This window comes from Haplochromis burtoni, unplaced genomic scaffold, assembly GCF_018398535.1.
Source record: "Haplochromis burtoni strain Fernald_Lab_line unplaced genomic scaffold, NCSU_Asbu1 Contig_42, whole genome shotgun sequence".
Taxonomy (NCBI): domain Eukaryota; kingdom Metazoa; phylum Chordata; class Actinopteri; order Cichliformes; family Cichlidae; genus Haplochromis; species Haplochromis burtoni.
Window position 1 is genome coordinate 1218726 of NW_024582403.1, and position 17081 is coordinate 1235806.

Sequence of the window (17081 nt, forward strand, 5' to 3'; positions counted from 1 at the left end):
GCTAGAAAAAAGCACTTCTAATGTTCATTCTTTATTTCTTGATGCATGCTCAATCCGTGGGTTTTGGTCAGTGATTGTTGCTCAATGGTCATGAGAATTTGCATAATTAAGATTAAGAAACTGACCTCCCAGCTCATTGTTCCTTCAGTGGGCTGGTTTCAGTCATTATGCAAATGTACTGTTTATAAGATTGGGGAAACCTGCAGTCAGCTGAGACTGAAGAAGTCACCTGGATGAGTGACGAAACGTTTCTCCCACAAAATGCTACGTCCAGATGAACAGAATCAACTTTGGGAGATTCATGCTTTATTCATCCCTCCACACTGTACTGACAGAAAAGTCTTGTATCATTACGGACTACCATCTAGTGGCAGCAAAACACACAGGATGCTTGCACAATGAGTAGTACAACAGCGTCAACGTGTCTGGCTTTAAATGGTTACTATTTTCGTGTTTTACTTTATTACTTTAAATCAGAAGGAAACATTTACTAATAGCTGAGACTATTTTAAACACGTAGGGGAGACTGGGGATAGTTGTAACATGGGTCAGTTGTAACACTTCCAATTTCTCCAATCAGGGCTAAGTTTCAAATGATGTGACTCATCCTGTGCATGCCCAATTCAGTTCTGCTATCACATGTGAAAAATCAGCACATTTTGTCAAACACAGACAATTTAACATGAAAAAAAGTAATTTGTATGCCAAAAAGTAAGTTTTTCTACTTTATTTCAATTTATAATAGCATTATCTGCTTTGCAGTTAAAGTCCTCAAACTTAAATTATGTTATTTGTATGTCTATGGGGATATATTCTGTGTAGGTCTTTAGTGCTAATGTTTTAGCCGTTGGCTGTAATGTTAGCTAGTTCATGGCTATAGGAGTCTGGGTCAGTTGTAACAGCAACAGTCTGGGTTAGTTGTAACAATAATGCAGATGTTACAACTTACCACACTATTACTTTAACTTATATTAAACAAGTTGGGGCAATGACATCAGCAGAGAGAGGTTCACTGGTCGCTTTTGTATATGCGGTTAATGCCATTGGCAACACAATTCCTCCACTGTTTGTGTTACATTATGCAGACCACTGTGTCAGAGATGGACCAGTAGGAAGTACTGGTAGTGGAAATAAGTCAGGATGGGTGCAAGAAACAGATTTCCTCATCTTTCTGAAGCACTTTGCAAACCACACCAAGGTAAGCCATGATAAAAAGTAATGGAATTGCGATGCTGGTGCACAACTACATTTTTTCAGCTTCATTGTTATGTTTAAAATTGGTGCAAGAGTTGTAGGTTATAATGCCCACTGAGCCAATGAGGCCAAACTCAAGGAAGACCAACCAAAATTAATGAAATATTCAGTTGCAGAAAATTCCATAATTTGTCTTTTTGGGGGGTTGGAATATGTTCAAAAGCTAGATTTCTGCATTCTGTCACACACACACAGAGAGCTACATAAATGGCTCTAAGTGCATTCATGTGTTGAATAAACAAAGATTACATGTTAATGTTTTGTTAGTACCCTTATTTCATTGTGCTACATTTCACCCCAGGATATGTTACAACTAACCCAGACTATGGGGTTAATTGTAACATTTGAGGCCATACCATGCAATGGGTAATTGTGCTGCAGAGAAAATAGCTGCACTATTTAATAGCCGAGAGGTGTAAATACTTTGCATTACATTTTGAATCCACTACCTTAAAAGAGCTCCAATTTACAGACAGAAATGTCAAAAATGTTACAACTATCCCCGGTCTCCCCTATATACTCACCAGCTACTGTATGAGTGCTGTAGCTATTATATGATTATTATGAGCTTGTGTAAGAGAAAAAAAATCAGCTTAACAAAAGCAATAAATCTCAAATATCAACATCTATATAACACTCATAAATATTTATAAAAATCGTTGGGGGGTTTTCTAAATATTTTTTGTTATATTGTTTTCTAGAGGAAATGGTCATCTATGTGATTGAGCGCAAAAATAAAGTGAAAAGTAAAGTAAAGTCGTACAAAATCCATGATCAAAGTATAATTAATTTTCGAATATCCTGTCGACTAAGTGCGATCAAGAAAACAGAATCGACCGAGATGTCGCTGTTAGCCAACTCGATATAAGGAAAACAGCTGTCGGTGTTCGCCTGAGCAAAGGAGGAGCAAAAACCCCGTAATGAGTTCGATTTGTTTTCATTTCTGTTCAGAGTCACAACGGGACGACTGCCAGCATTTAAGCACCGCCCTCCCTGGCTACAAAGGTGAGACAAAACACGCGAACCCGAACGCCTGGGGGCGACGTGACATCATCCCTAAAGCCTTTGGATTCCAGCTCGGGATCTTCCTGCGCTGTTTCATGTAAGGATCTAGGAAGTAGTCCCGCTATCTGAATCGACTTGTCTTTAGTTTTTAAAACAGCAGAAGCGGAAAGTTTCTTCTCTATATAAGCCAAAAATCTCAGCGAGAGTATGTCTTTCGTCCCAGGTCAGCCGGTGACTGCTGTTGTGGTAAGTTTGAGGGCTGTGGCTCTCCACATTTAACCGCACTCTATTGTTCAGCTTCTCACCCGACTTTAGCACCAAACCGTTTCGGTGCAAACTCTGAATTAACTAATGTTGGGTAACTACACGCGCTAACCAGCTAACTGGAGTTTTTGCTAACAGCAGGGCGACTTTCTTTGTTTAGCTAAAAGCAGTTGAGTGATAGCAGCTGAACAGATATGAGCACTTTATGTACCCAGTAATGTTAAATTTAACCGAATAACTCATTAAATCACTGCAGCAAAGAAGTGGGCACTAACGGGGGACACAAAGGGTGACATGAAGTTGACCGTTAATTAAAAGACAACTGAGTTGATCGTTAATGAAAATGGGCGTCGCCACCTTTGTAAATCAGGCTTCCTGGTCTTCTCCAAAGCTGGAGATGGACAGCTGGGATTTTAGCAGGTCTGTGTTGTAGAGCAGAGTGTGTGACAAGCACTAAATTATCAATACTAGGAAATCTGAGCAATTGCTGTGATTTGAGCTAACTGATAAGTCAAGTTTTTCAGAGTCAAATCTTTGTTTAACTTTATATATTTTCATAAATCACTGTTGTTTGATCTTATTTTGCTTTTATTTGACCTTTGCAGCTCAACATTTGTCCCCTCAGAGTCCCTTTTGTATAAATAGACTGAAATATTGACGTAAAAGAGCCATTGCGTTTAATTTGTCCTGATCAAATAAAACAGCAGTCAGTGATTTGTGGGGATTGGATGAGGGTGGATCCATGCCCACCCAATACATCCACCTTGTTGCCTGTGTCCCCTAGCATCAGAGAGTGTGCACGGGCAGGGAGGTTGTTTATCCCAATCATAGTCTAGTCAGTTGTGTGTAAGAATCAGTTTCTGTAATGTCTTCTAAAATACATTTTTAATTCTTTAATATAATATTTTTTTAATGATCACTCAGTTGTGCCCCTGCTGGTTGACACACACTTCAGATCAAGCCACCTCCTATAATGAAATACTATAAGATAAAGTTCTGACTTACACAATAATTGCGCTACTCTACTATCATTGTTTTTTGTTCAATGCCCTCAAAGGACGTGTGGGTGTGTTTAAATTCCCGTTAATTTTTCAGACATTTTTGAGTCATGAATTCTCTCATACAGGAGGTAGTTGCATAACATTGTACCACACACACACACACACACACACACACACACCCTCTCCAGGGGCCAGAACCTAAAGACATAAATCCAAAAGTTTGTTTTATTTTCAGAATAATGTTTTTGTTTTTGATATATCATAGGACCAATAGTAAAACTGCATGACCAATTTAACATAACAGACACTCCATGTTTGAGCTTTTTCCCCTGATAATTCAGCTAAGAAAATGTTAAAATATGTAACTTGAATAAATTTTTACAGGTAATGTCAAATTTGTTTCTGCCTGGAAGTTTCTTGTGGCTCCTTCTTGCACTTATAAAGTTATGACAACTCAAAAATGCCGGAAAGAAATGTGGCAAATTTTAAATTGCAAAATTTTGACCTACTTTTTGAACTTTGAGAATTTGTAACTTGAAAAGTTTTTACAGCACAACATCATTCGCATGAATTCAGTAAATATATTTACATTTACATTTACATTTGTATTAAAAAGTCGGTGGATTCGAAAGGTGGGAATGTATTTTTCTTGCTTTAGCTGCTAGAGTTACATAATTTGAAATAGAATTTATACAGTACATATAAGTATTATGTCACAGGTCTACACAAAAATACCTTTGAAGCAGGTTTACTGTAATACAGAAACTTACTAGATGTTTGTTTGTTTGTTTGTTTTTTCATCAAGTCTCGAACAACTAAATCACCTGTGTTGGCGCGCAGGTACACCTCAGCCCCCTGAAAGCTCTAATCTATATCAGATGTTATGAAGAGTCATAATAGACTGGTGTATGCCTTTTAATACACAAATAACAGCTATTAAAAATGTTGTGTGATTTTCAATTCATGTCTATAAAATTATACATCCCTAGCAACCACCTAGCAAAAAAAGCTGAAATTGCCCATTGTTAGCATATAAAAAAAGACTTCTCACTGTGATTAGGTATATCGGTTTGCCAACAGCATGAACACGTCAAAAATACTGTAGCATACACATGCTGACTTTTAAGTCTGCCTGTAGGGTCCTTGTGATTACGCAGACTGTGTGAATCCGGCACATTGAGAAAAGCAGCTCAAGTCATTGTCAGACTTTGGATCAGCCACACTACTGAGAGGCTGTCTGATTATTCACTGTCGCGCACACAGAGCCAGTCTTTGTGTTTGAAGAGTCTCTCTGAGTCATCTGTCTCTGCGATGTAGTGAAACTGCAGCTGCTTGTCAGTGTCAAGGGTAGGGCCCGTCTGTCTGGACTCGAGTTAAGAAAAAACAGCCTCTGAGATCCATCGTTTGCCTGCACTGAAATCTAGAAAATGAGTCTGTGGTGATAAGTCGGTGCTTCACTACCTGACGGGAAGATAAGTTGTCCATCTTTCTGTAATTACTGCGATGTGAATGTTAGTTGGGAGTAGAGCAGGGCGATATTGCCAAAAATATTTATCACGATATACATTTGAAAATTTGCGATAACGATATAACTGACGATATAATTGACACTAGATAAAATACTTTACAACTCCACAACTTTATTAGTTTAAAAAAAACCCATCAATGTATTTTCACTTAAACAAGCAGCTGTTTTTTTTTTTGTTTTTTTTTATGTGCATTAAAGTTATATAAAAATGTAACAATGCAAATTCCTCGCTGACAGTTTAACCAAAAGGCCTTTCCAGTGGAAACTGGCCGACATATCCTCAGCATAACCATGTATAATATCCACAAAACTTAAAAAGAGCTTATACACACACAATACGGTAATATTATGTTGAAGCACAGTGAGGCGCCTGACTACGATAGCCGTAATGCTCCAACAATCCATCAAGCGGTGCGGGTTCGTAGCTTAGCAAAGTCGTACTAAAACATTTGACAGATTTTCGAGCGCCGTGTACATAAAATCATTTCGAGGTCAGTAAACACAACCAGAATTCATACATAAGGCACACGGGATTATAAGGGGCACTGTCGATTTTCAGAAAAATCAAAGCATTGATTTTAAGTGTACCGTATTTTCCAAACAACACGGTAATAACGACGGCCCGCTAGCATGCTCTACCAAAAATAGTGCTTTGTTGTGTATCTGACGGACGAAAGCTAAACCAGTTCCACACCACTGAAGTTGCAGCATTTTTACAAACCAATTCTGGTTCATCCGTTTCATTCAACGATCCACTTTCGCTTTTCTCATTCTGCGTCGCCGCCATGTGCGTATGTAAACATAGGCACTGCGCATGCGCGTTTTACCCATATTCTGTCGCGATATTTTACCCATATTCTGTCGCGATATTTTACCCATATTCTGTCGCGATATTTTACCCATATTCTGTCGCGATATTTCGAAATATCGCGATATTTCATTTTTCTATCGTTGCCCAAAATTACACTCGTTACTTTTCAGTAACGAGTAATCTAACTAATTACCATTCCTATCATTACAACGCCGTTACAGTTACTAACAAGAAAATGCAGTGTGGTCGCGTTACGATTTTTCAACAAACAGACGGTTGAAGCTGTGTTCAGTTTACCGCATCTTATATCAGTTGCACGGACGTAGCTGTAAGTAATCTGGGCGCTACAGCTTTAAGCAGCTGCGCACGCTCCCGCGGACAGCAATCACTGTCTGGCAGATGATCACTTTTTGACACACACCTGGAGCTAAGGGGGAAAACAATCCCATGAGTGCTGCTGTTTGACAGAGGAAGAATAAAGTAGTCATGGTAAGCCAATCACATGACCACTTCAAGATGACAAAGCAACAAGGTGATATATAAACCAGTTTTTAAATTGTGTTGATAGGCCTCGTAAAACCAGAGTCATGATAAACAATATGTACGTGTGTTTTTTCCTCAATAGTTTCGTCACGTTTACTGTCTAAGGACAGCGCAGCGAGACCTCTCTGCTTATGACCAAAAATTTTAAAAACGAAACAAAAAACAGCCCTTTGGTGTTGGTGGAAAAATGCACCATGTCGACCAATCAAAAAATGACATGGCAACATGAGAGAGAGAGGGAGAGGGTAACGTTTAGCGTGTTTGGAGTGTGTAGTTAATGTGCCGTCTTGTGTAGTTAGTGTGTAGTGTTGTGGATAGTTTTGTGTTGTGTGTCAGAACAATGAGGCGGCTGCTGTCTCCAGGTAGAAAACAGGAGTGATACACCTGCTGCTGTCAGACCTGCAGGGATCAGGCTGTGATGTTCTCCTTTATAGTGGACAGAAATTTTATTTTTATTTTTTTGGAGTGGCACAAATAATTTGTGCGGCATCTTACTGAATGCAGAACAGCTGATTGTTCTGTAAATAGTTTAAAGTGGTTATAAAAAAAGGGTAAAAGGTAAATGGCTGCAAATAACTGTTGTTTGCAAAACTTGTGCATATGATTTTAAAATTGACCATTTATATTTGCATTTAAAGTTATGAAACATGGTTCAATAAAATTCAGACACGTGAGGTTGTGCTGAAAAGGATGACACCAAACAAGACAAAGTAAATAGTTTTAAAGGTGAAATGTAGAGGGAAAATCAAAAGTAGTCAAAATGGCCAGTTATAGCCTGGACCCCAGAGGGTTAAACAACAAGTAACGCAATAGTTACTTTTCAAGTAATTAATTACTTTTAGAGTCTTGTAACTCAGTTATTACCTCGGTTAATTTTTTGAAGAAGTAACAAGTAACTATAATTAATTAATTTTTCAAACTAACTTGCCCAACACTGATTATTTATGGGTATGGAAGTGTTTCGTTTTTCTACCTTCATAGTGAAGAGTTTTTAATCCGATCGTAGTGAAATGTGAAGGGAAGCAATTGCGTTCTTTCCATGGTCCTGTCAACCTAATTTAACTGGAGTTTATCGTATTAACATTAGCAGTGATGGAAACAAGAACATTTCAGCAAACGTGACTGAGCAGCACGCGAGAAAGCTTGGTGATAAGCCTACCCAATATTTTCCTCAACAGTATTTAATGTTTTTAAGTTTGTTTTCTTTTGTTAAACAGGAACGAGTTGAGATTCAGAAGCTGCGGCAAGGAGAGAATCTCATCCTTGGCTTCAGCATCGGAGGAGGGATAGACCAGGACCCCGGGCAGAATCCCTTCTCTGAGGACAAGTCAGACAAAGTGAGTTTATCTGCAGCTATCATCTCTTTACGTGCAGTTTTTTCATTTTGATTCTCTCCCTTTGTTCTTAATAGAATATTTGTAGACAATAGTGATGTAGCCGAAAGGAATAAACCCACAAATGACCCTATCAAAAGTGAAATTATATATTTTCCATGTTTTCTGTCATGGTTATACATATACAGCGGTGGATTTTAGTATAAATGTGATCAAAGTTTAAGATGATGAGCTGCTCTGTCTTCGGGTCACTCGTTTTGGTTATGTGGATTTTATTCTTAATTTGGCAAGATGCTGAATATCCACCCACAAGTTGCAATTGCGCTAAAGCCTAGTGGTACAAGTATCCACAAAGTACTTATCGTTTTGGTTAACTACAGGCCTGAACACATTACTCATGGCCTCGGGTGGTGACTAAACAAACTCAGCAGAGCCACAGAGAGGAAGACTTCAGGTTTACATTAAGTCATGCTGACTGCACAGAAATGTACCAGCTGATTTGTTAGAGAGGAATAAGACTTAGATACTGGCTTCTACACTTTTACTGTTTCCTTTATTAACATATTTTTGAGCATTACAGGAACTTTGTTGTGAGAGATGTCCTCTGTGCCCTTAAATTAACAACAGATCAGGCCTCTGTCCATTTTTCTCTTTATTTTAATCCTAGTTTTACTTTAATGGGACAAAAATAATTTCTTATGCTAGTGTATCCTTTACACTTTAAGCACTTGATGCTTTCCCCCTGGGATCCTCCTCCTGTACTGCCAGACTGGCAGTATTGAAGGCAAAGGCCTTCAGGAATATTCTGTATTATTTTGGACTACCCATTTTAAACCAGACCTGCTCTCCAATTGTGGCAAAAAAATGAAATGATGAGTTCTTTGTTTTCACAGGGCATTTATGTGACCAGGATATCACCTAAAGGCCCAGCAGACTTGGCCGGCTTGAAGATGGGAGACAAAATAATGCAGGTATTTAGTGAAATGAAGTTTTTCTTTTGGAATAGTTGATCCACAAGATGGCACTGTGTACCTCAGGAGCAGTGCTGTGATGACTTTTACTTTTGGTATTTGATTCTTTTTATTTCAAACTAAGTTCCTTCCTTCTTTCCAGGTGAACGGTTGGGACATGACCATGGTGACTCATGATCAGGCTCGTAAAAAACTAACAAAGAAGAGAGAGGATGTGGTACGACTGCTAGTAACCAGGAAGTCGCTTGAGGAGGCTGTCAAACACTCTAAGTGCTCTTATCCCAAACACTAGTGTGGTGGCTCTACTTTTACACAGACTAATGCCATAGCCAAGGAATGAAGACTCACTTGGAGAACACATACTACCCCAAATAGTTGCACCGTGGCCTTTATACTCCAGTAATGCAAAAATAGATAAGTAAACAAACTGAGACAGATCAGTTTGTTCATTCAGATCAGTCTGTAGAAAATGAGACTGTTATCTGTTTTGTTTTTTTTCTCTCATTTGTGGCATATCCAATTATAACTGATCTCAGTAAATTATGTGAAATGACGCTGCTTGAATAACAGCATTTGAGATATTTGTAGCGATTATCATCATTTGTACTTAAAGCAATTTAAATTAGCATTTTGAGAACATTTTATAGACCGGTTCTTCTGCAAGGAGTGTTAAGTCATTCACACATTTAGAATTTATTTGTTAAGTAATTTGTAATTTGTCCACAAGGTTATTTGGGAACAATCCGAGTTTAATTTGTTTTCCAGCAGCTGACCAAAATTTAACTGGACACACTGGATACACCCGGAAAAATTCACTGTTGTTTATTCATCTCAGTTAAAGAACCAATATTTTTCTGCCACTAACACAGCAACAAATGCCAAAGTAAAATCAAAGTTTGTGTAATTTAGTATTTCCAGTTTTCTTTTTCTTTAAATAATGGTACAGTGTATTGTATAAAATCTATGCAAAAAATGTCAATAGAGCCAATTTCCAATGTGTTTTTTTTCCTAATGATAATTCTACTGATGCATCACATTTTTCAAGTTGCATTCAGTGTAACATCCTCTCATCTGTTAAAGTAACTACACAGCCAGAATTACAGTAAAGGTGTTTCATATGAACATTACTTCACATGTTGGATGTTTCTGGATGCACACTTGTCAAATCGGCTTTCTCATTTTCGGCATATTTGCTTCCAGTTACCTTTTATCGGCTTCAGAAAGAGAACGATGCTTTTTTTTTTTTTTTTTTTTTTCCTGGAGGAGATGATATTCAGCAGTTAGCTCCACTGAGACTGTTTCGAGGTTTAAATAGTTTTGTTTCTTGTCACTGAACAAAAGTCCAGTTTGAAACTGTAAATCAGCCAAGAAGGAGTGAATGTTGTTTGTTAACTTGAAAATGTGCACAGCAGCCTTAAATGTATTAACACTAAGTTTTAATAATTCATTTCCAATTTACCAGTGTGGTATGATCTCATTAGTGCATCTTTCCTGCAACATGTAATAAATGACACTGGAGATGACTGGTTTACTTCTAATAAGTATGTTTGCTATGAAACCTTTTCGTACTGAAACCGATATTCTGCTACATTTCTTTTACTTTTGGGTGAACTTACTTTTTTTTTTTTTTTTTTTTTTTTTTTTTTTCGTATGTAAGTTGCTTATAAAATATTAAACTTTTTACAATATTATACAAGCAATAATCAAGTTTGTAAAATAAATGGTTTGCTCAAATAAAATACCTGTATAACTGTAAAAAAACCAAACAAACATGCTGCTGGTCATTTATTGTTTCATACTGTACTGTAGAGTCGATTTACAGGCACCTGTGGGCCTCCCAGTATTTTAAATTCATGTCATCTTAGACTCTAAGAGTTTTTGACGAACTGCTCTGTTGGAAACCACTGCTTCAGAAAATGTCAGTATAGCGGTATTTTTATAAAAGTTTAGCCTGCAAAATTTTATGTTTCAAACATTTTGCTAAAGACTTTGTGCTCATCTGGCAGTTTACAAAGTTTGTTTTGGTATTTTTGTTTGTTTTATTGTAGAACATTTGAAAAGGGAATGTTTGTCAGATATAAAAGGAGTTCTGCTTTTTCAACAATGGCCGACTGAATGCTGTTTAGAGTTGTACTATCTTGATATGTTAATGTCATTGGGTCTGATCCAAACGTTGTCAGGGTGCTCGAACACGAAACCAACAGATTCAGATAATGTCATGTTAATAGAAAGGACCGCATGTGTGAAATGTGCTAAAATCTGCGAATCACAGACATACAGTAACTGATTACTTTACCCCTCTTTTTTATGTTGCAGGACCTTCAGATAGCTTCGTGATGCCAGTTAAAGAGTAATCAACTGACATTTCAAAGCAAAGAATCTATTCCCTGACCTTTCCGTGTTTAGCAAGGCTTTTTGATAGTGACCTCTTCTTTTATCTCTTAAATGTGTCCGCTATCAGCTATTCAAAGCATACCTTTGAACAGAGGTCTCAGATAATTCATAGAAAGGAACCTTTCCATTGTGTTGCTATAACTGCATATGCCTCTAATATTTCATTTTCCACTTTGCTCAGTGACAAGTGTGTTCAAAATAACACTGGAAGTGCATTTCTCTGCCTGCAAGCTACATAATAGTAAACCCTTTTTTGGGGTACACTTATGTTCCAGGACAATAAAAAGTAAACATTCGCACCAGTACTTCTAGATTTTAAGGTGAAATATTAAAGCTATTTAAGGGGAAAATAAAAAAAAAAGGAAATGTTGTTTTTATTTGTATTTTATTAATTTCGAATAGATCAGGGCTACTGTGATTTTAAATTGTTTTGGAAAAGCTATTTTTGGTGTTGTGTAATGCACTGCCAGTGAATCATTTGTGCTCTGAGGACCAAACACCTGAACTGAATGTGCTGTGTAATGTTTAAAGCCTTAAAATAACATCTGGACACATAATGGGAGAGGGTCGATTTAGGGCACCGCTTAGCTAAAATCCCCCCTTTGAGAAATAATTTATGAGCGAGCCGTGTGTGCGCTTGTTATGTTTATCAGGACAGAGGAAGCATGCTCCATTCCACTTACCTGGGCTTCATAATACTATTGCACCATGTTGTGAGACAAGAATGCGATTGTGCAAACACCAGCTAAAGCTCAGACTCGCTATCTAGGTTGGCTTTCCCTAATACCGCAACATTAATACCTTGTGTGTTGCTAGGTAACTAATGGACAGCTATTAAGTGGGTAACAGCGGGCCCCTAATTTGATTCCAGTGTGATTATTTAATCAGCACTTACCAGTCAGCAGTAGTTATTCTGTATTATTTTAATGCAGTAATTGTCAAACTTACTTAATTTGTTTGGTAACACGGTGGTCAAGTATGTATCAATTAATACACTTATTAAACTCATCAAAACCCAGCACACTTTCCCATCGGACTAAACGAACCACCTATAATGACTTGAGTAAGAATGCAGCTTCTTGCTGCTGAAAGATAACACTAAGACAAATGTTTCTTCCTGCAAGCGGGTGAATAATTACACTATCTAAACATGGATCATACATGATCCATGCCTCCCACGTTATGGCAGGATAATTGGGTTGCCATGGTAATGCGGACTGCTCCTATCACTGTGGTCATACGCCAGATTGGAACTTGAAGGAAACCTACAGAGATATCCCGATCCTAGGCTGGACTGTTGCAATTCCTTATTGCGAGGCTGTTTAATAGCTCTACTACCTGACAAAACCATATTTATATCTAATTGTTAGCCACTTATCACTGGCTGCCTGTGGGACTCATAATATCCCCGTGGTTCTTGGAGTTTTAAAAAGTATAGTAGGAGGTAGAGCCTTCAACTTTCAGGACCCTGTTCTGTAGAATCAGCTCACGGTTTGGACTCAGACACCATGTCTACTTTCAAAATTAGGCCTAAAGTCCTTTTTATAAATCTTATATTCAAGGTTGGATCTGTTGTTCAGTGATATAGGCTCAAAATGCTGGGGTAGATGCTATATTGTGCATCTTCTCTGCTTTCCTCTCTCTCACCCACCATGCATTTATTAGTATGTTGCACTATTTCTGCAACCTTCTGTGTTTTCACTCTTTCTGCATTTTTTTTTCTAGCTCAAGTGCTGCACGTTACTGATCTGCTGCTACTGCCATTAAAAACTAAATTGTTTATCATCTCTCTTTTGTCTTTGCTTTCCACTCACCCCAACTGATCAAAGCAGATGGTCAACCTCCCTGAGCCTGGATCTGCCAGAGATGTCTTCCTGTTAAAAGGGAGGGGGGTTTGGTGATCCGAGGATATTGTTGGGTTTCTCTTTAGAACATTGTAAAGATTTACCTTTCAGTCTGAAATGTTGCGCAACATAAATAAGGCTGAATTGAAAGCTGAATGTTGGAGACATTGACAATAAAGGAGAATCCTAAAGAGTCTCTCAAAAATGAAATGTTACAGAGCTTACCATTCTGTGACAGTTCATCAGTTTAGGAATGATGCTCCTAAATTTAAAATTAAAATATTTAAATATATATTTAAAGCTGAATTCTATATACAGTCATGTAAAAAATAAAGTTTCCAAAGGACTCTGTGCAGTCCTGTGACAATCTAAATACATCCATGATTCAGCAGCTTGTGAAACCAACACTGTAAGGAGTTTTGACCCATTCTTCTTTATTCTTCTTTATAATGTTGCAGTTCACAGCACTTAGTTAAGGTCTGGACTTTGACTGGGCCGTTGCAGCATGTTGAATCTTTTGTTTTTCACAAAATAAGCTCATCCATCCACCAAAGTGCTGGTAAAAGGTGTTTGTGCTGATATGTTGTGTTTCGCTTTTGTCAGACTGTGAATTATAGCCAAACATGTCTGCTTCAGTTTAATCTGTGCAAAGGTCACAGTTCCAGGAGCCTTGTGGTTCTTTCAGATATAACTTTGCAGAGCTAAGCCATGCTGCCATGTTCTTTTTAGAGAGAGGAGGCTTTCACCTGACAAGCTTTCTAAAGACTGATTTTGTTCAGTCTTTCTTTAACTGTACTGTCATGAAGATTAACATTTAGTATGGTAAATTTTGTTTTTTTCCATTTATTTTAGCACTGCGTGGTTTGATTTTGGGGTGAACTTGCTGTGATTTCTACTCCTGGGAAGATTGTGGCATTAACACAGACACAATAAAACCCCCAAACTTCAGTATTCATGAAGGATGGTAAAGTTCACTGATAATCAGTTAATCAAATGCATTTGATTAGAAGTATTTACCCTTTTAATTCCCATGTAAGCAGTCAGGGTATGTTTAGTTTTTTCACAGGAATGCCCTGTCCTATGTACAGTCCTGTCTATTTAGCTGTTCTATTTAGCTTCTGACAATGCTAGATTACAATAACATGCATTTTACAATAAAACATAATAAGCAAAAATCATAAAGGAATCAAAATTGAAGAAGAAGAAGGAGAAGATGTTGGTTCTAGAGCTGCCTTTTGTCCGTGGTGTGAAGATTGAGACTGTTCTTTATCTCTAATCTTTCTTAAATCTTTCTGGAACAGTTGACAAAAACTCAACATAGCAAAATTTTTAATAAGTTTTATATTTCTAGTCTTCTTGTCTCTGAACATCAAACTTAACCAAACTGTCAATTAAAAGCTCCAGAACAGCTTCCAAAGTCTCCAGTCTCAGCAGTCACATTTGGTGGTGCCCAATAAAATAAAATAAAAATACCTCTACAACATCTTGATTCTGTTTGTTGAATAGTTTCACTCTGAAAAATAAAAGTTCATCCACTGTTATGTTTAATGGCTTTTTTCAATGGCTTTTATTTATCTACTTATGTATTTTTAATTATCCTCTATTTATCCAGGAAAAGTCTCCTTTTCGACAGTGACTTGACCAAGAAAGAGGCAGAGGCAACCACATAACAATAAAACGAGTAAAGAAACAAATAGAAAATGTTTCAACTCGTCTCCAAATCCTGCGCAGTTTGTTCACTTGTTGTTTCTTTGTTCGTGCCACACAGTTGTGTATATTATATGACTGCATGTTAAAGCTACTTTTCTCCCCACTGTATGTGCTCATGCATATTAATGCACCGTTTGTGAACGTGGATATGATGCGTGGGAGTGCGAGTAAAAAGCTGGATGGCATCGGGGTTACGCATACACGAGCTCCCCAAAGTCCAACTAGCACATGCATGTTGTCATAGCAATAAGTGCCGTGTAGTTACACGTGAGATTTATTGTGGATCTGTTGTGCTGTTTTACACACATAAACCGGTTATCCACCAGGGCATGTGACGTGATCATGAAACCCACCGAGATAGCTGATTTGCGATGAAGCATTTCGCACAGCTTTGGTGCTCGTGAATGGGCAGCAGGCGGCTTATCTTCATCGTTATTTTTCTCTCCCGAAGAGTCCTTAACCTCCTCCTCCCACGCAGACCTCCCAGGTGCTCATCTTGGCTGGAGGCTTCACGCACAAACAGAAACCGACACACAGTAAAACAGGAGTTAACAGACACTGGCATCGTTTCCAAAGGGGGGGGGGGGGGGGGGCCGGGGGGGGGGGGGGGGGGGGGGGGTTACAGTGGGTGGGCGACACTTGTTCATTATCGACTGCTTAGTGGAGAGGAAAGCATCTACATGACTGTGTGAGGAGCGTCTTGGACAGAAAGAGGTGTGTGACAGTTTATTTCCAATCGTTTTTGGAGCAAGTTAATCTGTAATTACAGGAGGCATCATAGATAAAACCGTCAGATTCAAAGTTGTAGCAAGATTGTGTCAAGTTTTAATTTGTGTCTTGCAGCGACTTGAAGGAGGACAACTGAAAGCAGGAAGGATCTATGACAGCTCAGCACATCTGACGAACAGGTAATAACTGTGAGTCCACTAATTATCTATTCTTGAGTTCTATCTATCTATCTATCTATCTATCTATCTATCTATCTATCTATCTATCTATCTACTAGACTAGTCTATCTATCTATCTATCTATCTATCTATCTATCTATCTATCTATCTATCTATCTATCTATCTATCTATCTATCTATCTATCTATCTATCTATCTATCTATCTATTTATCTATCTATGGACACATAGACCACTGTTCACACATTTCTTGCCTGAATGTATGTGTGTGTCTGATTGGATTGAATTTTCTCCTGTTGCTATACTGCTATACTAATTCTCACCTTTCTCTATTTTTAACAAATAATTTGGAAACAAAGATGTAGTGGAGTGGAAACGAAGCTCTATATTTCTGTTTCCTGAAGGGTTGGTACATGTTTGCCACCTTTTGGCTTCTTTGCATCCAAAAGACTTTTGCACTGAAGTTGTATTTTCTCGACTGGTAACATAATTTGTTTGCTGTAATAGAGAAAGCGGATTGTATTAAACAAAGACGTATGCAGTGCAGATGGGTTTGTTTGTTTGTTTGTTTGTTATCTTAGCTGCTCACTTTATTAGGTTCACCTGTTCAGCTGCTCATTAATGCAAATATCTAATCATCCGATCACATGGCAGCAACTCAGTGCATTTGGGCATGTAGACATGGTCAAGACGACCTGCTGATGTTCAAACTGAGCATCACAATGGGAAAGAAAGGTGACTCTGAAAGTGTCATGGTTGCTGGTGCCTGACAGGCTGGTCTGAGTATTTCAGAAACTGATAATCTGCTGGGATTTTCCTTCATAACCATGAAGTTTACAGAGAAAAAAACTGGGGTGCTTGTTGTTGGTGTGCATATGAGCATCTTTGAACGTACAACACGTTAAACCCTGAAGCAGATGGAATACAGCCGCTGAAGACCACACTGGGTGGGACTCTCGACAGATAAGAAGGGAACTTCACTGTACTCAAATGGCCTCCATAGTCACCAGATATCAGTCCAACAGACCACTTTTGGGATGTGGTGGCATCGGCTGTGTGATGCTATCATGTCAATATGGAGATCTCAGAGAAATGCTTCCAGCATCTTCTTTAATCTCTGCCACGAAGGATTAAAGCAGTCCGGAAGGCAAAAGGGGATCCAGCTACTGTCAAAGAGAAGATTCGACTTCTTTATTGTTGTCTTTCCTGTCTACACGTTGTTCTACACTGACAGTTTATTGTCTCGAGCTGTGAAGAGTTTGAAATAATTCAACCTTGATGGGAAAAATCAATAGTCCCCTTTGAATCGCTGTGATCTGGACATTTATCATGTACATCACTGTGTCATTTTCTACTGAATGCTGTTTGACATAGAAAGGTTATTGTGTGGAGTGTTGATGATTAGAAATAGGAATGTAGGCAGATTTGTCTGACTTTGATTTGTCACACGCCACAAAATATTGGCTGTGTGTGTGTGTGTGTGTGTGTGTGTGTGTGTGTGTGTGTGTGTGTGTG

The 17081-nt window shown here is 38.2% G+C and overlaps 1 protein-coding gene across 1 annotated transcript; it reads left to right on the top strand.

Annotated features, from left to right (window-relative positions):
* The first annotated feature begins 2291 nt into the window (after window positions 1–2291).
* On the top strand, window positions 2292–10234 carry tax1bp3 (Tax1 (human T-cell leukemia virus type I) binding protein 3). Its single transcript, XM_005920772.3, has 4 exons — window positions 2292–2505; window positions 7624–7743; window positions 8634–8711; window positions 8854–10234. The coding sequence occupies exons 1-4, from the start codon at window positions 2467–2469 to the stop codon at window positions 9001–9003; spliced, it is 387 nt and encodes a 128-aa protein (XP_005920834.1). The 5' UTR covers window positions 2292–2466; the 3' UTR covers window positions 9004–10234.
* The last annotated feature ends 6847 nt before the right edge of the window (window positions 10235–17081 follow it).